This window comes from Drosophila ananassae, chromosome 2R (assembly GCF_017639315.1).
Source record: "Drosophila ananassae strain 14024-0371.13 chromosome 2R, ASM1763931v2, whole genome shotgun sequence".
Classification (NCBI taxonomy): domain Eukaryota; kingdom Metazoa; phylum Arthropoda; class Insecta; order Diptera; family Drosophilidae; genus Drosophila; species Drosophila ananassae.
The window spans coordinates 14,283,576-14,308,100 of record NC_057928.1 but is presented as its reverse complement, the minus strand read 5'-3'; the positions used below and the strand labels follow the sequence as shown (position 1 = coordinate 14,308,100).

The window sequence follows — 24,525 nt, the reverse complement described above, 5'->3', positions numbered from 1 at the left end:
GAAAAAAAAAATCGATTAGTCATCGGAAATGCATACTAATCAATCGCTTCGCCACACACCCACTCGCCACATACACACACTTGCAGGCACTCTGTCAACTCCTTTCACTTTGGCCAGCAGCGAATTTGGCAATTTCTTTGACTCGAATTTGCATATTAGACCATAAATAATGCCTGTAGATCGTCAGCCTCGATCGTTAAAATCCCAGAGATCAATCAAAAATCTAAATCTGACTCTGCAACCTGTATTCTGTACTATTTTCGTGGGGGGGGGTCGGAAGAGAGAGAGCTGCTATGGGGGGTAGGGAGAGGGAGTTGAGATTTTATTATTCATACGCCCCGTGGGCCGATAAAGGGGGAACAGGCGATGAAGACGAAGTTCGCGGTCTGCTTAAAACCAATTAAAATGCCTTCGAACCTGACTGAATCGGTAGTATCATGAATTAACTGGTCGGTCGCATTTTATGCCCAATTTACACCCACGCTATGGACGTCAGTTACTCCCCCCCCATCGCAACCATCGCCTTGCCTTGCCTTGCCATGCCCCCTTTGACGATATAAGAAAAACAAAAAAAAAAAGAACCGACAAATTAAAAAACAAAGAAAGGCCATGTGAAAAATAAATAAAAGTCACATCTTTTGTATTTAGCTTGCGGGCTACTTCAGATTTTTATTTTTTTCTTCATCAGCTGCTGCTGGTGCTGGATTCTGTGTTGTTTTTGGTGGAAGTGTTAAGTAAATTAGCTGCTCATAAAACATGATTTGATCTGGCAAAAGTCCGCGTCAAAGCAGAATCAGCAGCTTAGCAGCCCAATGTTTGTTTGTTTGTTTGTTTGTTTGTCTTTCCTGGCTACTATAGATAGCCAGATTTGTTTGTCCGAAACCGGAGACAGACTGGCATTAACTGACAATGAATATATTTATTATAATTTATATATGATCTTCTACGATCTTCTAGTTATATTAGAAAATATTATATAATTATTTGTCACTTATGTTGCAAGCAGCATTGAATATTAATTTCTATCTTTGCGGTTTCTATTTTTTTTGTCACCTTGCCAAGACTCTGGGCACTAATAATACATACATCCGAGAATATGTTTCATTGAGAAAAGCAATACACCCGTACGGGAACCCTCTTTAGAGAACCTTGACAGCTGGGGATCCATTACCTTATGGATAACTGGCGACTCTGGTTTCTCTTTTGGGGTTTTGCACTTGTTGCTCTGTGTTCTCTGCGGCTCTGGGGGGAAAATGATGGAAAAAGTGGAAAACGAGGAGAATGTGTGTTTAGCAAGCGATTACAAAACGGAATGGATAGAAGACTACAGAGCGGAAAATGCTGCTCTATGCTAGGCCGCCACAGCGCAGTTCGTATATTTAGGTCAACGCCTACGAGTGGAAGCGACAAACTTACTCAACGGCACCCACAATTCATCATTTTACATCGTATTTTGTTTTTTTTTTTTTTTTTTTTGGGTGTCTAGTTGGGTCTACCTGGTCATAAGATTTTCCACGGGGCAGGCAAGAAAACTAGGTGGGTGGGTGGCCCGGGGAATGGGGCATAGAAGGAGGGTGTCTCATTTAGCGTCACGCCAGAGAAGAGACAACTTTTCTGTGATTGCTACAGCTGTTGATTTTTCTTTTCCATATTTTTTTTTTGTTCATTTTTTTTTTTGGTTGGTAATTAAGTATGAATGGCGGCGCTAGATGACGAACCTTGGTTCGTTCAGTTACTAAGTGTAAAGGGGGTAGTCTCAGTCTCCCAGCCCAGCAGACCCGCCCCCTTTTTCGGCAACTGCACTAAAGAAAATTAGCAAATTTTCTTGAAAAAAATTTGTTGAAGTTAGGCCAAACAAAAGTCTTAAATATTTTCTCACATTATTTCTTGAGATATTTCTTAAAAGCGGGCGTTTTACGCCCTAGGCCATAGCTTTGGAATATTTGGGTTTTTAGTCTTTTTCGCCGAGTGTAGGGGCCCCTTGGGTCTTGCCTGGCGGGCCGTTTGGCATGCGGGAAATAGAAAATTATAACGAAATGAAATTTTCAAATGGCATGCCATGTTTCCTTGCCTTGCCTCGCGACTCGACTCGCTTGCCTCGTTTATGAGTTTTATGCTATTTCTGGCCGCGCCGACAGCAGCACCACCAACAGCAACAGCAACATCTACAGCAGCAACATCACGCAGCTGAAAGCCATTCCGAGAGTAGGAAGACATCTTGGCCGCCATAGGCTTGCCAAAAAAAAAAACCCACCAAAACACAAAAAAAAAGTAGAAAGAGGAACCCCCCTCAGAAAAAAAGTAAATTCAAAAAATAAACCAGCACGAAAATCATTTGCTTGTTAGCCCTGCCTGCAATTTGCATTCAGTTTCTGTAGATGTTGCAGTTGCAGTTGCAGCATCCCCTTCCGCTTTTGCCCCACCCCCTTGAAGCGGCGCTAATGGAGCAATCTTGGCCAGATAGAGAACGGAACCGGGCGATCAATGGTGCCCCTCTGTTTCGAGCAGTGTGTGTGCCACAAACTCGAGTGGCAATCCACTCGATGGCACTCCAGGCGGATGTGACATAATCTGATTGCCAGACCAGGCCAGGAATGGATAAAACGTTAAGCATTCATGAGGTCGGCGGATCGATCCCCCATTGAAGCCTTCAAATGGGCTCCAGATCCGAGATCCAGATCTGTGTCGGCTCGATATCAAAGGCTCAGCAAACGCCCCACAGGTGGCGCTTCCTCAAGCAACCGATTAAAAATTCAATTTGGGCCAAGGCGAAAATTGAATACCCTACTTGATAGTTTAAATTTTTTGCCAAGACCCTATTTTTTATAATTATAGCTTGACTAGCTAAAAATTTGTATAAGACACCCCCATATTTAAAATCTATAATTTGGTAAACTTTCCTTAACCAGTGACCAAGTTAAGATACCCTTTTTTGGGGCAACTGCCTTTGAAGACTTCCCCTCAATTAGCCATTCAGCATTTGCGTTAATTTTCGCGGCACTTGCGGCACATTCCAAAAATATATAGACAAAAATGAAACGCCATTCGTAAATACATGCTGAAAAAAGATAAATGATAAGAGTGAGTTTTTTTCTTTGAGTTTTGGACGGACTAATTGTTTCGGCTGACTGTTAATTTCTGCCCGCATAATCGCACTGCCCTCGGCCACCTTCTGCTCCACAAAAAAAAAAAACTTCAACAGTTGCGCACGCGGCCAAGATTAATGGTAATATAGTAAGCCAGGCCAGAAGACCAGACCAGTCCAGGCCAGGCCAGCAGCAACCGCCGCACACCATACATCCATCCATCCATCCATCCATGATTGATATTTGAAAAATCATTTCGGTGCGAACTCACTCGGCTATGGATCTGGACTCATTATTAGTTTCCCATGGATCATTTTCACAGCTAATGATTGGATGGATTTGGTTATTTGGCTATTTGGCTGTTTGGCTGTTTGGAGCACGAGCTTCCCAGCAAGTCGTCTAATTCAATTTGCGTTGGCGGCTTTCAGGCTTTGAACTCTTGAAGATTTTCTCAAAAAAAAAAATAATAATAAAGTAGAAACCCCAAAACGGTGGGCGGAGTGGTTGGCAGATTGTTTCCCCTAGTTTTTAGTTTAGAATTTTTGAAGAAAAAAAGAAACCCAAAAACTAGGCTAGTCTTTTGGCCAAACTAGAGTTCAAGATCGTTGCTCCCAGGGCCGATAGTCCGACTGTCTGTTCTGTCTGTTCTGTCCTTTCCGCGACTGGCTATCTTAATTACGCATTAATTACATCAAACATTAATAATTCCACATGCCAGTGTAGCGTCTGCTCATCTATCTACTTCAGTGGCAGCAACACCTCCTCGATCTTCTCCAACTCCATGCTGCAAGCGGCAAGCAAGCTCGCAGACTTGCAACTCCAGACTCTTGGGCTTGATTCTTTTCTTGGGTATCATTCCGATATTCCGAGCCGGTGGCTCCTCCTCTTCTCAGTGCGAATATCTGTATATTAAACTGTCTGTCACCCCCTGCCACCCTGCTGCCTGTAGTTTGTAGCCTGCAGCCTGGCCACTGTGCCACCCTGCCACACCGCCTTGCGGCCTGCATCAAATTGCAAGTCGTCGTCTTCGTCGTCGGATCTTTGGATCGTTGGATTGCCGGATTGTTGGATCTCAGTGTCTGCCTTTTGCCAGCTCGCCTTGGCAAGTTGAAAAATTTGCCTTTGATATCGACCACATGTGTGCACTGTGAGAAAAGTTTAAAAATTATTTAAATATTATTAGCCAAAAATAAGCCTAAAAATGATACAGACATAGCTCTTCCAGTAATACTATTTAAGAAAAGCCTTTAACCAGTAATGAAATACAGTCTTTTAAGACCTGTATCCTTTTTTTTCTCTTGGTAGCCACTATTGAATCTTTCATGGATCCTTCCTCATCCGGCCCCCCTGTGGCTGTGGGGCCATATTTTCTTTTTAGCTGACGATTTAGTCCATTTCCCGCTCATAATCGCATGAAGTTGTTAGCTGGCTGGCCGTCGAAATGGCTTAATCCGTCGCCGATGCGATTGTGTTGACTCAATAATGCCCTAACAACTCTTTTTATGGAATCTGTTAGCAGCTGAGAAGTCGAATGGTATTATTTCGAGTAACATTTCCAATAAAGCAGGTACAGCGCGTGGGAAAAATCGGAAAAAGCGACTAATCTGGATAGGAGTTAGTGGGTTTTACGGAGGACGACGACAGGTAACGGGCCAGGCCACATGTCTGGCCGGAAATTCCCTTCCCTCTGTCCAGTGCAGACCTCTGACCTTTGGCCATTGTCCTTATGAGGAATTCGTCACTTGGCGTGAGCATGTCTGTGGGTATTTCCCGGTGGTCTAAGCAGCGGAAATTCCACAGATCCTTCCAGCCGGCTGTTTTAAGTTTTTCTCTCTCTTGGTGATCTCGAAAAATTATGTTGTATGGCAATGAGATGTTTTATAGGCGGAAGCAGCAACCAAAATTGCATCCAATCTTTAGCCATTTACCCACTCGATTAAAGAGCTTCCTTTTTTGAAATTTTACCTTTTTGTTACTTTTTTTTTTTTGTTTGTGAATTTCCGCCGGCCGGCCGGCAAGGTGACCGTGCGGCTAAAAACAAAATTTTTATATCGAAATTGCCGCTGGTGAAGGCGCGCGCCTGCTCACTGGACGCGTGTTGCTTTTTTGGTTCCCAAGCTTTGTTTGCCCCAAACACACACTCACACACACACTTACACCTATGTGGCAAAAACCAATACACTCTCAAAAAGCCAGCTCAAACAAGTTGAAGTTGCATTTTTAGCAGCATTTTTGTGCGGCATTTTATTCGTCGCCGCTGGCTACAAATTTGTGATGTTGTTGCTGTTGCTGTTGCTGTTGGTGCTACTACAGTGCTGTGGCAAGATCGAATGGCCACTGCCACTGGTTGGCCACCAACTCCAGCGGCAACAGCTTCACCTTGTGCCCCAAAAGCTATTTAAATGGTATTTAAATGTGTCTAAAAGTAATTTTTTTGCGCATTTAATTCACATTTTTTTTGCGGCCGGCAAGTATTTGGCAAAGCACTTAACAACATTTATGAGTATATTTCATTAAAAATGAAAACAGCAGCGAGTTCTTGACATAATGCGTCATAATTGAAGCGTGTTTTGTTCGATTTTTGATGGCCAACAGGGGCTGACAGTCAGTTATTATTGTGGTGTTTGATTGGGGATATTATTAATATTAATAGTTGATTAGATTTTCGAAAGTGAGCTGTAACAATATGGCAAATAATTATTTTAAATTTAAAGGATTATGTGGCACATTTAGTGTCAGCCTTCAAAATGGTAGCGAGATGCCGCAAAATATTTTCACACAGACGAAAATGATTTCAAGTTGCCACCAGCGGGCATAATAACAGAAGCAGCAACAAGTGGCCAGGTAGTCTGCAGGCTGCATGCCACACACAGCAGCAACTGTTTTTGCTGCTGCCGCTGCAACCAGCAGCAACTCCTGCAACAAAGAAGGCAACTAGAAACTATCCAATGACCACCAGCAGCAGCAGCAGCAGCAGCAACATCACATGCTTGACCAGACCAAAGCGAGCGCATAAAGCATAAAAAAGCGCAAAGCCACAAGAAGTTGCAAGTCGAAAAAGTCATTATATGCGACAACCAAGTCGTCGATATTGCAGCAGTAGCAGCAGCAGCAACAGCAACAAACGGCGACTTTGGCTTTGGCTGCGACACATTTGCTTAAATAGCAACAGCAACAGTTGCTACCGCTGTTTGTTGCTTGTTTGGGTGCTGTTGCTGCAGCGGCAACAACAATAAAAGCAACATCACAACTTCTTTTTTTTTTTATTGCCGCAGTTGGAAAATGCAAAAGGGGATCTGGATGGGGGGGAGAGAGGCGAGCAAGAGGCGGGACGAGAGGCTGGTCTTGGATTTCCAGTTTTCGGTTCCCACAATGCAAAATTAGGTACGAAGCGTCGTCCCCATGACGTAATTAGCATAGAGCAGTCTTTGTTGTTGTTGTTGTTGTTGCTGTTGTCGGGAGCCCATAAAGCGTATTTACCGCACAACGCGCCAGACGCACCGCAGGCGGGGGCAAGGTGGAGCAGCAGCAGCAACAGCAACAGCAGTGCAGGTGAGCCATTGGCATTGCGCATGTGTGGCGTGCGAACGGGGCAGCAATGTAAATACACTATATATAGAGGAGAGATTGGGGGGACCGGGGTGGGGGGCAGTTGGCGGACGAGGACGTGGCCATAACTCATATGTGGCCTGCTCTGGCTGCTGGCAATTGTCGTGGCCAGAAATAAAAACATTTCGTTTAACGATCTTTATCGATGCGATTATTGATTGTGTGTTCATGTCGCAGCAACATAGCAGCTGCAGCGGCAACATGTTGCCAGCACAGCATAGCAACATGGGTGCCCATTAGCGGGTTATTTGTTTCCATTTTTTGTCATTCCAGGCTTATTATAAAGGAAACTATCTTTCAATTAATACCTTGTATATAATCTTTCTTGTACATAAACTGACCTTATATCGAAGTGATCCTCCTCTCAGCTCCTCTTCTTGCACTTCAAATTCTTGGCATACTCTGTCTGACAGCCGGGCAATTGCCAGAGCTTACAGCTCAGAGAGAGCTCCTTGCTCAGAGCTGCCTCCTGCCAACCACTTATTACGTAATTATTTAGCCACAGCCAGCCGCAAAGGCAACATCAGAAGCAGAAGCAGAAGCAACTGAAACAGCAACAGCAACAGCCATCGCCCTGGGCACGTGTTACCAACTTGACGTCGACTTGGGCACCTGTTTTGGGCCTCGGACACTGGCCGAGGTCCCTCAGCTATTTATGCTATAATTTGTGGCATGCAGCCGCCAAGCAGCAACATCAATTCAATTTGCATGCATTAACCCTCGGGCTGATCGCGATGGCTGATCTCTCATCTGCCTAGAACCAGTGTAGTGTCTGGTCTGTGGTTGCCCCTGATAAGTCGTCGCTTTTGATTAGGAATCGGTCTTGGCCCGGGTACTTGGCCAGGTTAGCTGGCCTACCAATTTAGTTGCAGTCGAGCGGACACGTGCCCGCATCGTCTTGGCCAACTGTCGCTTCTGTTGCCTCGCCGCCATATCCAGTCGGTTGGGAAAATGTTGCGGCAGTAAACTGTTAACGGCATTTGATAACTGTTTCACGCTTTTGGGCTTGCAATTAACTCGAATGGCATAGAAATTTTCATTTTTTCTTCTCATTTTTGATCGTTTCATAGACCATAAAGTCTATCTCGACACGCTCTCACCCGGCAAGAGCGTCAAGTGCGACACTGCCTGGCGGGCAACAGTGCGTATGAGCAATGTCAGTGGGGTGAAATTTTCACAGAATTTCAGAGTTTCAAAAATGGCCTTGTCTTTAAGTTATAATACATATAAATGGTATTTAATCTATAGGTAATAGGTAATAGTACTTATAAAAAGCCATTTGATTTCTTAGAAAAAATACCAATATTTCTAGAATCTAACAGTTCCTATAGTACAGATAGAGTTCTTAGGAAAACTATAGCTACAATCTATATGGACTACCTTTTGAAATATTTATGAGACATATTAAAGAAACAATAATAAAATAAACCCTTGATATTCCCCTTTAGAAGCTTAACAAGAACAGTCTCCTAAGCCCTTTTGGATTCTTTCTCTAAGACTGCCATTCATTGATCAGTGGACCAAATCAAATAGTCTTCTTTCAAACAATTCCAGTTTGTTTATTTATTTCGACATTAGTTAATGCGTTTATAATGCGCAAAGGAAGCACGGTGGCAAAATAGCCACAAAAGAGCCCACAATGAGTTGGCTGCTATTGGCGCCTAGTGCCATTGCTGGTTGAACAATTGAGGGGCAATTCCCACGCTGCGTATGAAATAAATTCCCCAACTGAAATTGTGCGCACAACTCTTTACATTTTAATGATGCCACCGAGCAGTGGCACTTGGGCGATTTGGGGGGCGACTTCGGGGGCGATCAAAACTTTGAAGCAAGCCGCACCGAGCGACTTGTTGGTGACGATGCCGGTGATTCGCCGCTGCCGAGTCATTTACTTGTGTTGTCTGTTGTCGAGCGCCCCATTATAAATCTGCTGGCCAGCCTATGACAGTTTTGTATTTGTTTTCCTTCTGTTTCTGTTTTATATACAATATCTACAACACATACGTACGTATACGTATTGGCTTGAAGAAACCAAATCACACCAAAATGTGGTTTCTGGGGCCATTGCTCGGACGCCCCGACAGCCACTGACGGCCTGACGTGACTGCAAATGAGAAAAAATAAGCTCATAGCTTGTAGCTTGTAGCTCGTACGAGACACAAATCGGATGTCTATATAGTAAGAATATTTGTATGGTTTCTGGTGTATGGTGTGGGTGCCAGGGAGAGATCGCAGCGATACGCAACGCTATCGCAGCAGCTATCACTCGGAGATAAATTTCCAAGAAATGTGCGAACTTTACGCCCATGACGTAGATATGTTTTGGATGCTTTTTTTCACGTAGACTTTTTGATTTTCTGATAAAGAGGTCCCCTGAGTAATGGTGACTGTTGGAGACTATTTTTGGTTAGAATAGTTTCCCTATCGATAGAGTGCATCATTTGGGGCATTTCCGCAACACACATTGGGGGGTTTTTTTTTCTCTCAAAAATATCAAAAGATTTTTTTTATATTTTTTCTCTAAAAATAAGACACTTTTTCCCCTCATGTATCTAAATTCGAACACGGAACGGTTGGTTGGTGGCTACTTTCGAGTGGCGATTACCAGTGGCAGCAACTACCGGGTCGCACTTGCAACAGTTGTTGCTCCTGCTGCTGCTGATGTTGCCAGACGCATCGCATCTTTATTTAGACACAAAAATGTTGCATGTTTCGCGCTTTTCACCAAATGCGCTCACCGATCCACATTATTATGCAAAGAGGGTTGCACTATTTACCCAAAAATGGCCGTGGCTAATGATGATGATTGCCACAACTTGTTGTTGTTGTGTCTGTTTATCCAGGAGAAGCACCGAACCGACAACTTGGTGGCAACTTTTGGTAGCAACCACAACAACTTGTTGGCCAGAAGGCAGCCAGTATCCCCAGTAGCCCCAGTAGCCCCAGCAGTGGCAACAGAAATTGTTGCCAGCCTTTGTTTATATGTCATTGGCAATTAGTTATTGCCAGTTATTGTTTTATATTGTTTATGGCTCTCGGGGTAGGCTCTTCTGTTGCTCTGTTGCCTGCGTGGGTTGCCTGTTTTCCATCCTACCTAGTGCCTACTTCTCTAAATATTTAGGCAATTTTTCGATTTTCCAAGAATTTTTGTAGTTTTTGGCAATGATTTAGAGGTGCATGCAAGAAAATGCAAGAAAGTCGAGAAATTAATTAAATTCCCAAGTTAGGAACTACAAGGAGAAGAAACAGAAGTTCTCAGATGACGAAATATTTATTTGAAATCTTTCATGTTTCATAAATTTATGTGCAATTTATTTTTAAACAACAACCGTCGACGGCGCGACGACAACGTCTGACAAGTCTTGAAGGGGAGACCAGACCCTGATGGGGCTGCCCTGTCCCCCCACCCCCTCTCTCTATCACTCGCCTCTCTGTCTGTCTCTTTTCCCCCTTGCCACAGCCCCCAGCCGCTGTTGCTTTTCCCCGTAGACACAAAAAGTGTGCCTAATTAGAGCTGCAACATCGGCAGTAACAGCAGAAGATCAGGGCCCTGGCGCCATGTTTGTTGGCCCAAAAAGAGAAAGAGACAGGTGCCAAGGTAGAGAAAGAGATGGGTAGAGAGTGGGGGAGATGGGGGGACTGGGGGAGAAGAGATCAAAGGGCTAGGTAGGTGCTTGGCGCCCTGTCGGCCTCGATTGCGAAAAAAATAAAACAAGGCAGGAAATAAAATGAAACGAAATGGCCAGAAATGAGATGAAATCAAAGGGCAGCTTCAGCCCTCATTTGGGGTAACCTAGCAGGCCCTCACCTAGTGGTGGTCCCTCTCCACCCACTGGCATCTCAATCAGTGATTCAGCTTTTGGCCAGTGATAATTATCAGTGATGCTGCACACAGCCATTACAGGTGTTGAAAACAAACAACCACCCGGGGGTCTCCGCCTCTTGTTATCAAAAGCCCGCGAGATCGAGAGATCTTTTTCTGGCAGTGGGCTGGTTGTGGTCTGGCGGGGGCACTGATATGAAAGCAATTAGCAGCAGCGACTTGGCAACCAGCTGGCTTTTTTCCACAGAATTTGTCTAGCTGTGACTTTGATCTGCGGAAATGTTCGGCAGCAACAACTTTGAATTTGATTTGAAAATGCAGCCGCACCTCTCTCCTTCAACCCAAAAAAAAAAAAATAAATAAAAAATAAAGAAAAAAAGCCCCCCAACTACCGGCAGCAGTAGCAGCAGCAGCAGGGTCTTTTTCTTATTTATAGCCACAATTTTTATGCTCCATTTCGATGGGCCGGCCGAGGAGGAGCTGGCAGGAAGGGATGGGGCTTCTCGGCGAGTTGAGTGTGCCGTCGTCGCCCCTTTGAAGATTGTGTGGTGTGGACTACTACCCCCTCGTCGGGATACCCCAGCCCCCAATATCAGTCTCTGCCCCAGCCATCCCACCCCCGCCATTCCCAATTCTAACCACTTGATTGCACTTTTCGCAGCATAAAATATACATTTATGTGCGTCTGGCAAAGTATACACATATGTGTCTCTCTCTCCCTGTGTGTGAGTATTGTGTTTGTGCCACAACAATCCAAAAAAAAAAAAAAAGAAGAAAACTATATAAAATTGATTTCCCCACCCGCACAATGGCCTATGCCGACAATGAAGCGCCATTGAAGCGCAACCAAATTAATCTTTCAACGACAATTACAATTAATTATAAACGCCCCCGCCGGCTACTCTCCGGGCCAACTTACCACTCGACCAGCTCACAAAGGCCTTAGAATTTCCAAAAAAAAAAAATACTTCCAATTGGCTTGTGATCGAGTATTCGAGTGCGAGCATGAGTATAACCATGAGTGTGTATCGACAGCTGGTGGCCGTCGTGTCTGGTACTTGAATTTGGTTCAAAGAAGCCAGCAAGCCGAAGTTGGGATGTCCTTTCCAAACAATAAATAATATTAGTTATTACTCTTTTAAGTAAATCTCTCCCACGAATATTTCCCACAATTTCAAACAAAATCAAACATTATACTCATACTCATTAAATGTTCATTTTTAAACCCCATTATCATATTCTAACACTTTATGGCCAACCATAAATATTCACAAAATTAAGATAAACATAGACCCTCATAGATCTCTAGGCCTTGTACTTCCCAGTCTAATCCCAAACCGCATCTATATCTGTATCTATCGATCTATCTATCTTACTATCTATCAGTCAGAGGCCCGCCTAATTACCAAAAGATGAAAGCGCTGTTTGTAGGCCAACCATTGCGTGTGGGCCAAAACAACCCACCCACCAAATGAAAAAAAAAAAGCCACAAATTCAAAACAACACCTATAGGGCCTAGAATCCGACTGGGCTGCCTGTTAATGGCAGCTACTTATTTTCGTATTAATAAACATCACGAATGTTGTAATAGTTTGCCACCTTATTTATTTATTTTCCACTTTATGGGCCCACTTTTCCATGGATCAGATCAGATCAGATCAGCAACCAATTTCTTTTCGCAACAAAATGTACAAACTCAAATGATTGACGGACTCGCGAGATCCGCCAGAATTATTTAAACAAAATGTTGCACTGTTCGGCTAGTTAGTTTCGATTGTGTAATTGGGATGTGGATGAGAGATGCTTGGTGTTTCCATTTTCGATTCTCCAAAAATCAAAAATGGTTCTTGATTTTGACTTTGAATTTTTTGGGTGTTTTGGGTGTGGAATCGTACCTATCCAGGCGTAACTTTTTTAAACTGAGCCAAGAGACCTCTCCTCAGTCAGTGTAAATTTGTTTCAATTTAAAAAAACTTGTGTTTTTTGGATATCAAATTTTCAACACATCATTAGCAGGGCCAAGTCAACCATAAAGAAAGAAAACCAATTATTGCTCAATATTGGATTTCTGATGAAATCCAGAAAGAAGGAAATCCCCCCAAAATATCAAACGCTAAAAAGGGGATTTCTGAAAATCAATTCAAATGGAAAGTGATTTTTTTAAAAACTACCAATTTTCCACCAAACAAATTCAGCCAGAAGCTAACAGCTTAAAGATAATAAAAATCTTATCTAACACTAGAGTGATAACGAATGGCCTTGCCGGCCGAGTTAAATGAACTGCAAATCACTTTTTCCTGAATTACGACCATCAGAAAAATAAAAATAAAAAAAGGCAATGCTGTCAGGCCCATAAATACTTCGTCAGACATGACAGACCCAAAGTCCGAGTGTAAACAGAAACATGGATTTATTAAGAGCATCGATAAGTAAATAAAATAAATTGAAACTGCAGCTGGGATGGGATGAGATGGGAGGGAAATGCGACTCGCAATTCCCATTTTCATTTCTGCCATTTTCCATTTTCCGGCAACTGCAACTGAAATATATATATCATATGTATTATCCATATAGATCCATATAAATGGATACATTTTAGCACAGATTGCTGCCAAACTGGCGAATGGATTCCAAGAATTGTGGGCGTGGCAGTCGTCAGCTATGATGAGTGTTGAGTATTTAGCTGGAAAGAGCCAACGAATCATGGCCAAAACAGAGTGTCGTTACGTCATTGCGCTGTTTTTCTGTTCAATGGTGCGTATGATTAATTTCGCTTGCGGTCTGTTTTTCTCCTTTTTTTTTTTTTGGTTTTATTTTTTTGAGACTAGAGACTTGAGACTTGAGAGTGGAAAAGTGCAACTACAGCCGGCAAGAAGTTCCCACAAATAGCAAGATAGGCAGAAGTTCACTTTTGGCTGCTCTTGCCTTTTCTCCAGACATTTTCACATTTTCCACTCGCCCGCCGAGTGCCTGTTGCAGTTGTTGCTTTTGTGGTTGCCACTTTTGGACATTTAAGCCGCTTTTGGCGTGCGTACAACTTCAAAAGCTGCCAACTCTGGCTGCTGGCTGGTGGCTGCTGTTGGCTTTTCGCTCCCTGTTCACTGTTCACTGTTGACTGCCTGGAGTTGCTTGCTGCTGGCTGGCTTTTTTCCTGCTCAGCTGATTTATGCGCCCGCTTCACGTGTGCCTCACTATGTTGTATGTAGTACGTAGTATGTGGTATGTGTGTGGGTAGTAGGCGCTTTTCATGTAATTTGGCGGGTAATCCAAGTGGCCAAAGCGTGAGAACCTAGCACAGACACACACACACACCAGGCATCCAGGCCGATACCAAGTCCAATCCAATCCAGTCCACTCCGACCGACTTCCGTATCATTTGTGTTCAATCAGCGAACATGCACCAAATTTAACTGCCAGGTGCTAGAGCACCGAATCGTAATTGTACATCGAAAGAAAAGTTTATCATTTACTTCCAGGGGATTCATACAATTTGTACTTTTTTGTTTCTTCATAAAATAGAGTTTAAAATGTATAGAGATTGTTCTTTAAGTTTTTCAATCATTGCCATCTCATTAGTGTCTTTTGAACTGAGGTATAACTTGTATAGTCTGTCATCTCTGGAATGGTTTAGAGTTAGAGGTAATGGTTAGTGTAATGGTCTTTCTCTGGAAAGAGTTTTCGAAATTGTATTTTTGAAATTTTTTAAATAATATTTCAGACATTTTTCCCTCTCATACCTTGGCCAGAATCTAAAGATCAAATTGACTTCTAAGTTGGAGTATATAGTATGTCCTTCTCCAAGATTATTTTGGAATAGTTACCAAAGTTGTAATATATTTTTATAAAAATTTAAATAAATAAAAGTCATTATCAAAGTAAAATATAGAAAAAATTCATTCTCAACTACCAAATAGGATAATCAATCCAACATCTTACCTTTCAAAACAAATATTATACAATTTAAGACTAATTTTAGATAAATCCCTGGAAATCTCTACCTCTTTTCTTTCTGTGTAGTAAGCTTGAAAACACTGAGCCTCTGAGCCAGCTGAGTTGTGGGTGTGAACCGTTAAGCCCGCTCGCCGAAGGTCGCATTCTGCAAGCCGCCAGCAGCTGCAGCTCCCAGACCCACACCACCACACCGCCACAGCGCCACTCTCTCTTGCCAAGATCTCAAGACCCCAAAACAATACGAAACAGTAAATGGTTCTGTTTGGGCCGCCACTTGATTTTCTCACGCTGATAAAGTTGGAAAACTTTGAAGTTGTCGGCTCAGCAGCGTCAGAGGCTCAGAGTAGAAGAATCTAAAAGCTAAAAGGATTCACAACGCTGACAAATGTCAGTCAGGCTCAAATCCCAGTACGTACGTGTCCGAGATAAGCTCTTCGCGAGGAGATAAGTCTCTGCCACAAAGTGGCAACTTTTTCCCAACAATGCCAGCAACAAACTCTTTCTGTAATGTGCTCATTTTCCTTTTGCGGCGAGTCACCTGAAATTGGGTTATGTTCGGTTCGGTCAAGATTCTGCTCCAGATTCATAGCCTGCCTGGGCTAACAGCCTGCCTCGATAATGATGAGGATGATAATCAAGGTGATGGCTTATTATAAAGTTAGCCATTGCGACAAAACCAGGCTTAAGCAGGGGGTATGGCTATTTTTAGCCATTTTGCAGGGCGCGCCACGCATCGCGATAAGCCAAGAAAACAAAAACAGAAAAAAAGAGAACGCTTAGTCACTCCACTTGCTGGCCAAGCTCACCCACGTAACTCGAAATCCAGACGAGGCCACGACCAAGCCGGGGATGGGCCACAAAAAAAAAAAATAAAACAAATAAAAATAAAAAGAAAAATAAAAAAGAAAATAAGAAATAATGTCGTCGGTGGAAATTGATCGATTTAAAAAGAATTAAGATCATCGGCCACGTTTCGCGTCCTCATCCTGACTCACTGACTTAGTGAACGACTAAGCCGTCTGCCTCTGCAACTTAATTATGGTTTGTTTACTTAGCCCCCTCCCCGCCAACCTCAAACCTCAAAGCCAGACCTGGCTATCTTGGCCTGGCTGTCTGGGCCCGGCTCTCTGGCTTTCTGGCTGACTGGGAGGTGCGCTTTGTCATTGCCAAACAATTGCAGTCAGTCGTCGTCGCCGTTGTCGATGCCACGGATGTTCGATTCTTTTGCCTTTTTGCGACCTGGAGAGAGACCAGAAGACTGTGAGGCAGTCTTCGGTCTGGAGACTGGAGACCCTGTTCCTTGATGGCTATCAGCAATCAGGCGCTTTGTGCGCCAACCACAGAACCCAGGCCTCATGAGCGGCAGTGGCAAGAAAATAATTTTGTAGTGAACTTCTGCAAGTTGCAATTCTGCGATTTGCATTAATCAAACAAAGTCGTAAAAATAATCCGAACAAAAAGAGATACTTGAACCAGACGATAACAGATAAGACCTGGGGCCTTTTCGATGACACCTCGAGCGTGAGCTAGCCAGAGGCATGGAGACAGAACAAACTATTGTAACCTTGGGGGAGTGATGACACCCACAAGATTGCACTCTGGATGTATCACCAGGGGCTTCAAAATGTACTCAAGTTTAATGGTTGCCCAGATACAGAGAAAGAAAAATCGGAAGTTGTTCAGCAAACTTAAATTTATGATATTACTCATCAGAGAAAAGGTTATCTCACAAAAAGTATCATTTCTTCTATCAAGTGATTTACTTTCCAAGAATGAAAGTATTCATTGGATCTAAGACAGTGACCCTGATCATTTTTCCCTTAAAATGTTACCTTATCGTTATTATCACTGCCGCATTGTTTGAATTCACACGCCCCCAACGGAAAAGGAGAACCGACCAAGTCCAAAAACCAAAGACCAAGCAACAACAAACCAGCAGCCGCAACACAAACAACAGAACAAACAAACAAACAAATAATAACAGAGCAGAACAGAGCTGCAAAGAAGCTGAAATATGCACAGCGAGAAATATTTGGTGAGAGCGCTAAATGACTATGAAATATGTACAAATTTACATAAAAATCCCGGCACAAATATTTGCATAACATTTTGACAGTTTCGTGAAAAACATGCCACATGAGGTGGTCCCAAACAATCACCCAGCAACACAGAAGAAGTCGGAAGACGGTGGTGGTGGAAAACAAGTGCTGGGAGATCTCTTCTGGTGGATCCTACTACGCCCCCATATTCCATCCCATAATACGTCACTTGTTTGCCATCAAGTGTTGTCGCATCTTCGTCACGTGCAACCGTGTGTGGAAAGTTTGGGCCTGGGCTTATCGAGATGGATTTATCAGAGGAATTTATTTATCAGAAGCGCCAACAGATTATAAATCAATTAGGCCATGACGTCATGACCCAGAGGGAGTTACGTTGCCGGTTTATACCGGAATGGCTAGAGATAAGTAAAGTATATATAATATATATACAAATTAAGAATCTGGATGGCCAATCAAAGTCTAAACAATTTGGTAGTAAAATAAATCCGCCATAAAATAAATCTTTTGAAATTCAAGCAGTTTTCTGCTCAACATGTCTAGACGATCTATTTCGGGACTTTCAGTGTGGGAATCATACATCCAACACTATACGAACAATATATATTTTCTACCCAAGTTATAGCCACTGCACATGCATAAAGACATTTAATTAATTAGTTGGAAAATATCCATAAATTCGATGGCTAAAAAAAAGTAGAGAAAATGTCTTGGTTTTGACTTCTTATTTTTTATAGAACCCCTGCAGTAAAATGTTCCACGTAATCCCACGCTTAGTCTTATCTGCAACGGCAGCTGCAGCATTAGCCGTGGCATTACCCACCACATTAGCAACCCACACAGGTGACACTGGCTGTGATAAGCCGGAGCTAACTGCCAAGGTGCCATTTTGGGGGCCAGTATTAGTCAGAGGAACGTGAGAAAGTCTGGTTCGGTGATAAGAGCGGGATGATATTTAAATCTGACCGAAAAAAAACCATCACCATCAACCAGATACAGATACAAATGAACCGAATTCGCTCGGGTTAGAGATCTTGTTTGGCGTAACAGCTGGGCGAGCAGATTCTGCCAGCTAGCCGATGAACCGAGCAGTGAGTCTCAACAAAAAAATCAACTAAAAAGCAAAGAAAATAGAGCAGCGGCAAACAAAGAAAGCCAACCAAATAAACAAAACAAATGCAAGCTAAAGGTGTACACTGTACACAACAAATAAAATCAATTAATGAAAGAGATTTTTTAGCAAAAAAAATAAGTACCAGACAGGTGGGTTTGCTTTTCTTTCAAAAACGATAAAATCTTTATTATATTTTTAGGACTTGAAATAAATAAGATAATATTTCTTCCTGTGTATAAGGTAAATAGAAGCGAACCGTAGAGATCTGAAGCAAATTTCTTGGCATTTAGAGGCTGTGGCAAAGACAATTGATGCCGCTGTGGCTTCTGTTGTTGCATGGCGGTCGCTCACTTGACTTAATTAAACGCAACAGACAGTGGCGGGTAAAAATACATACAAAATCAAAAAAAAAAAAATAGGGGAAAAAAAACATATCAAAGGGGAAGTTCAAATCAACCCCAAAGGGGGCGGTACTTATCGCTTATCTAGAGAAGATTACACTTGTTATTGTTATTCCTAATGATTATAAATGCGCCTCAGACTGGATCTCAGCAGATTCTTCCATTAGCTATCCGATGTTTGTTGTTGGTATGGAAAATTCAAATTCCTTTGGCTTCTTTACCCCTTTTTTTTACAAAACATGTCGTCTCTCTATTTGCTTGAGTTGTCAGCGCCAGCGACAAAAAAAAAAAACGTTGAAAGTCAACGCTTCAAAGGAAATCACAGTGCGTATACGCAATGTGCAAATAAACAAGAACGTCTGAGAATCACAAACAAACATGGACAAAATCGACATCAACCAAATGGCGACAACGTTGCCAATGTTAGTGTTGTTTTGGTTGCTATTTTCTATTTTTTAGTTTTTTATTAGTTCTGCCAGCATTTTGGCCACACGTGCCAGCCATCCATCCGCCCATCTGCCCATTTTCCAATCCAACTCTCTCAAATCGCGAAAATCTTTCAACTTTCTTGATGTGTCTGTTGATTTCTTTCTTTTTTTTTTACTTAGAGGAACTGAAACGACATTATTTGGAGGTCTTTATTCCAACCAAAGTTTTGTTCCTTTTGCCTGAAATGTTTGCTTTTACTTGAGAGAGCATTTTTGTACTTTTTTCATATTATTTGTAGCGTATCACATTTCCTTTTGGTTTACTCTTAAAAGTTTCAGTATAATACAAGAAATTGTCAAATTTCAGCTGAAATGAAAGAAAAATGGCAAAACTTGTAAAGTTTCAGATGGAAATAGAGGAAGAATCTTTAAATCCTTGTGGATTTCCCGTTTTCAATGCAAACACTGAGAAAGCTCCCCTCAATTTGCATTATTTTATCAACTAAAATCCTAATTTATATATACAGAGCAACTGGAAACCAGTTGTCGAACAATTATCCCACAGATAAGAGGCCAGTGCAGGGGCTTTCGAAAGGCCTTTGCCTGTGCCTAGGCCAACACTGCGTATGCGCAATTTTATAGGTGACGCTTATCATGCAAATATTATCAGAACATTAACTGAACAAAAGTGAGGAGGACGCGTGCTACAATTGTCACAATCATTATTATTTTATCCAGACAAATAAGATAGTGAGTGAGTGGTGCTAGGGCTAGGGTGGTTGGATGAATTATTTGTTTACGGCCCGATATATCATCGACTTGGACTTTATTCAAGAGAATCCAGCCAGCCAGTGACACAATGTCGCGAGCCAATAAAAATGAATCAAAAATAATCAAATAAATAACACTCGAACGCATTCGAAATCGTAAATAACCGAAACGAACGGAAGATGGGAAACGAAGGGCGGCCAAGATGGGGGGAAAATTTATATGAATTTTATTTTTTGGAAAAACTTCCGCTGACAGCATCTCTCAGAAAATGTGGGTCACCCGCCGAGTGCCGCCAAAGCTGCCAAAATAAATTGTCTCTTTCATTCCCACTCGCTGGCTAGTATTGAAATTTTAATATACACATTGTACTTATATATTGCATAAATATATATAACATTTTGAGGGAAAAAAATAAGCGAAATAATAAGCGAAAAATTGCATTTGAAAGATTGCACAATTGGGATAAACCCATCGGAACAATGATCCGAGTGGATAATGACTGTGCCATTTGCATTTTGGTGAATGAGTGTAGTGCACAGTCTAGAGTATATGGTGGAATATGAATTAAAAAAAAAAAAAAGATATATATGCATGATTCGCAGGCAATTTGAACCGACAGATGGCGCCAGTCGGCGTGTCGCATGCAATTCCGCTGATTAATTCAATGCAAAGCAACTTAATTTATCCCCCCCCCCCCCCCCCCCCCCTGGGTAACCATACCACCCCTCAAAAACGAAAAAAAAAAGCAAAAAGCAATGCTCTTCTTGTGGCCTGTTCGCTGATGGATTTGCATGAATCATTGGCGGCAGCGTCACGCTCGGAAAGAAAAGCGCGTCGGGCGAAAAAATGAAATGCAAAAATATTATTTGAAATATGAAAAGTTATTTTAATGCCTGTCTCCGTCCCAGTCTGTCTGCCTGTCTGTCTTCTCGCAAAACTTTTCGTGGGGACTGGCAACGAGGCGAAAACGACGACAGTTTTCCTGTCTTTTCTTTGGCAGCGCTTCCTTCCACACTTTTCTTTTTTTTTTTTTTTTTCGATGTTACTTTTCGGTTGCCCAGACTTTTCCGGAAGCGCGTCGCGACATCAGCGTTTTGGCCATAGAATAAGATTCAGATTTGGATTTGGATTTGGATTTGGTATTAGTTTTTAGCTTTAGCTTTGACGTAGTTGTTGACGCACTTGCTGGGCCTGAAAAAATAAAAAAAAAACAAAAACCCCACTCGAGAGGCCAATGAGCTCTGTGTGTCGGATTGGATTTCAGATTTCAGAACCTCTTTATCCTTCAAATCAAACACCCGAACCTCATACCGATTCCCGTCAAAAGACCAATGGCCCGACAACAAAATCCCAAATAAAATCCCATCAATTTTTTATTATATATATATATATATTTTTTTTTTGTTGAGCGCATAATTAAGTCATAATGAGAGTGGGCTGGGTGGCGGGGGAGCAGATATCGGAGAATATGATATGCCAATTTTTGGACTGAACCGAACAGAACACACGCAGCAGAAGCCAAATAAAAATGTTCATCTTATTATTCTGGCTGGGATTTCTGGTTAAATCAAAGCGAGAACCGCTTCGGGCTTCGGGCTTCGGGCAGGGAAGTATGTGTAGTAGGTAGGAGCTGTTCTTGACAATTGTCAACTTGTTTTATATCTGTATCTGTATCTGGGTGTCTCAGTATCTGAGTATCCGAGTATCTGGGTATCATTGGGGCTGTGTGTTTGGTGCCTTCAATTCTTAATCGTCTTGTGTGTTGTGTTGGACACTTGTGAGTTGACGTTTCGTATCTCTTCCATACACCCAGATACATGGATACACAGATACATGACAACACAGATACGCAGCACACACACACACACACTTATAGAGCAGACAATTTGGGAGCGTGAGAAAGTGGCGCGCACAATTAAAATGCTGCTTTATGGCCCGACGCTGGCCCAAACATAAATTATAAACAATAATTTATCTTTAAATATACTCAAAATTTTATAGATTAAAAGCACCTATATAAACGATAACACTGAAAACAAAATAAAGGTCTCTAATGGGCCTAGGATGTTCAAATTCAAAGAGATATCTTGGAGATTCCCTGTCAAGAACTATATATTCTTGATCATTTATATTTCTTTGCGATTTCTCTCAGTGTTTATTTGCAAATATAAAATCAGATTATATGTGTTCGTATATATCCACATGGACAGCTTCGTCTCGCCACGCGATCCTCATCGCATAAATTAACATTTGCTGGGCATTAAATCAGCGCAGACTTTGCAGACTGCTTGGAACTGACTATATGTAGCCCCACAATATTGATTCGTATTCCCTGCCAATTGCATAACCAAAGTGGATATGCATTTTTTTTTGGCTGCCATTGCACCACCACGCCACACTCACACTCTACTCACTACACTACACCCACAAACTTAAATAGACCCACCGATCCGATCGATGAATGATCATGAATCACCATGGGGAGACAGCGCACGCAGATCTCAATTAGCATGTGACGAGTACTTAGACGATAAACCCCGCCCCCTTAAAGCTGCCACCAGCTGCCCCAGCACCCCAGCCGCCCCTCTTCGTCAGACACGTGATATGGTGGCTAAATTTAAGAAAGCGGGGGAGTGGCAAGTCGCTATTCGCAACAAAAAATTGAAGGCAGAAGATACGAGTGGTTTCATTGCCAATTAGTCGCCGGCATTGGTGACTCAGTCTGTTGTGACTCTTAAAATATGTAATTGGGTAACTGGCTAAACTGAAAATCTATTTAAACCAAGTCTATTGATAAAAAGGGCAAGTGATTGCGAGATTGGGTCATACAATGGTCGTAGAACCCTTCCTGTTTCTAGGAAATCCGCTTAGATAACCACCACCAGGGTGGGCCTTAAAGTTTACAATTTATTACGAGGAAGTGAATGCGAAGAATTCCATTCAACTTTCACATGATATGAGACGATAAGGAATAGCAGACTGATGATAAAGCCAGGTTAGTTCCATTTTCCGATTCCATGAAGCTTTCCACTTTGAAAAGTTGAGGAACAAAAATGTTAACGATCTCCAAACAGACGCGACGATGCCCATAAAAAACAGACTCATGAGAAAATGCTCAAGAATCTGAATTATTTTCTAGTTTGCTATTTTGTTTATGGCTGCCAATGTCTGAGAATAATATAAAGTCCATAAAGACAGGTGGAAAATTCCCCAATTTACCCCTTTAGCTAGAGCATCTATTTTTTTTGGAGGGCATTTGATGGGTGCTTTTTTGATTGAACGATGAAAGAGAATTGCATGGTCTAATTTTCTATTCTAAATTGGTAATTAATTACAGCACAGAACGCATCGATCACGTCGATCACCTCAGTGCCGAGCAACTCGACCATTAAACACGGCCAGGAGCTGAAGATAATCTGCAAGGTGACGGGTCAGCCGCCGCCGAAGGTCACCTGGTTCAAGGACGACAGGTCCATCAATCGAAAGCGCAACGTTTACCAATTCAAGCATCACAAGTAAGTGTTTCATAAATAAATTGTTTTCTTTTTGTCTGATAAAATACTAAATAAAATTCACAATTTAAATAGAAGACGCTCCGAACTGATCGTGAGCTCCTTCAATAGTTCCTCCGATGCGGGCAAGTACGAGTGCCGGGCGAAGAACAAAGCCTCCAAGGCGATCATCAAGCGCCGCATCATGATCAACGCCGAACCAGGTGAGTCGCCCCCATCCACGTAATCCGTGGGTGTCTTCTGATGTTGCAACCACCAAGTCGCCGGCCAATTCCGAATGCTCCAATTCATTTCTAATTTATGATCTAATGGGCGGGCATTTGAAGGCGACCTGCGTGCCAGCAATATGAATTCTATACAGAAAGTGTATAAAATTGTATAAATCACAAGTGTATATAAATAAGATTTTGTTTAAATCATATTAATTTGATTATCTTTCAGTTATTGTTCGGGCGGAACCTCCTAGCATGGGTGTACCCTGCGAAAATATCGATTACTGCTTCCATAATGGCACTTGTACGTTCTTACCGGATCTGGGAGAGTATTTTTGCAAGTGAGTATTACGGATTTGTGACCTAGAACTTCTTAAATTTCCTTAATTTCTGTTTCTATATGATTAACGAAACAAGATCTTCGTTTCTTGACATATTTTTTCGTTACACTCCTCGAACATCCTGTCACAAATCGTCGCCTGTCTTCCCCCAACTGATTTCAAAACTCAAGTGGCTCGGCTCTTGATAAACCTCTCAGATGACACTCTTATCAGACCTCCCCTCCTTCGGGGTGCCTTCTAAATTAAATAGTATTCCAACATGATGACGAATACTGTTTAAATGCATGAATTTCTAATTTTCGTGACGAAAAGCATGTCTTTTTACATAGATGAAAGACAATTATTAGCCAAGACTTGTTCTTACTCCAAATGATGCTTTTTTTTGAAATGATAATTTTCTATCCAAAATTTTTTATCCAAAGTCCGAGGAAAATTCGTCACCTCTCATAACGTCCCTCCGTAGGGAGATATGCCTCCAGAATTTGTAATATTTTGGCATCGCATTACATGGCTGGGGAAGGGGAAACATGGGGAGTACATACAATTAAAAAAGGAACCACACATGTGTGGCTGTGTGAGTGCCGAACTCCACAAAGGGGCACTCGCCTGCATCGGTGTGGGTGTGCCATGTGAATAATGTCTTTCAGCGCCTCGGTTTATTTGGGTGTTTGAGCGTGTGTGAGTTTCGGATTGTCGGAGTGTGTGAGTGGGCACACGCACGCCAATTCGATTCCACTCGATCTGATTTCGATTCCGATCCAAATCGATCCCATACCATTCCAGTGGCATCCCAAAAGAAGCGCATTTCACTCTTCTCCCTACCCGTGCGATGGATTTTCGTTGCTTTTTGTGGGAAAGTGGGAAAGATCTGGTAATTTCGAAGCCATAAACTGAGTGCGTCCGCCGCTGCCTATTTCTTTGCCACATCCCTCCAGCCAGCCCCCCCACCCGCCACTTTCCCTTTTCGCTAAAATTTCTTTCATGCCGCACGGCTAATTGTTTGTACTTTTTTTTTGTTTATATTTTGAAGTGGTCAAGCGAACTGCAGCAGCGCAGTTCATGGCCATTTCACTGCCATTCTCCATTTTTTCGATTTCTTTCTGAACCCCCCAATATAGACACACGTATATAAATAATATTTGTTTATAAAAAATATATATTTTTCATATATTAAGAAAATGTTGTACTAATGCAAGTCTACCAACCTATTTTTGATATTG

The 24,525-nt window shown here is 42.2% G+C and overlaps 1 protein-coding gene across 5 annotated transcripts in view; it reads left to right on the top strand.

Moving 5' to 3' along the window:
* LOC6493310 (protein vein) overlaps nt 1-24,525 on the top strand; it is a 33,605-nt gene that overhangs the window by 5,696 nt on the left and 3,384 nt on the right. For all 5 annotated transcript variants that reach the window (XM_014908837.3, XM_044714868.1, XM_014908836.3 and 2 more), the window contains exons 2-4: nt 22,578-22,755; nt 22,828-22,955; nt 23,194-23,305. In XM_014908837.3, coding sequence (XP_014764323.1) covers nt 22,578-22,755; nt 22,828-22,955; nt 23,194-23,305 — 418 coding nt within the window. The remainder of the gene's footprint in view (nt 1-22,577; nt 22,756-22,827; nt 22,956-23,193; nt 23,306-24,525) is intronic.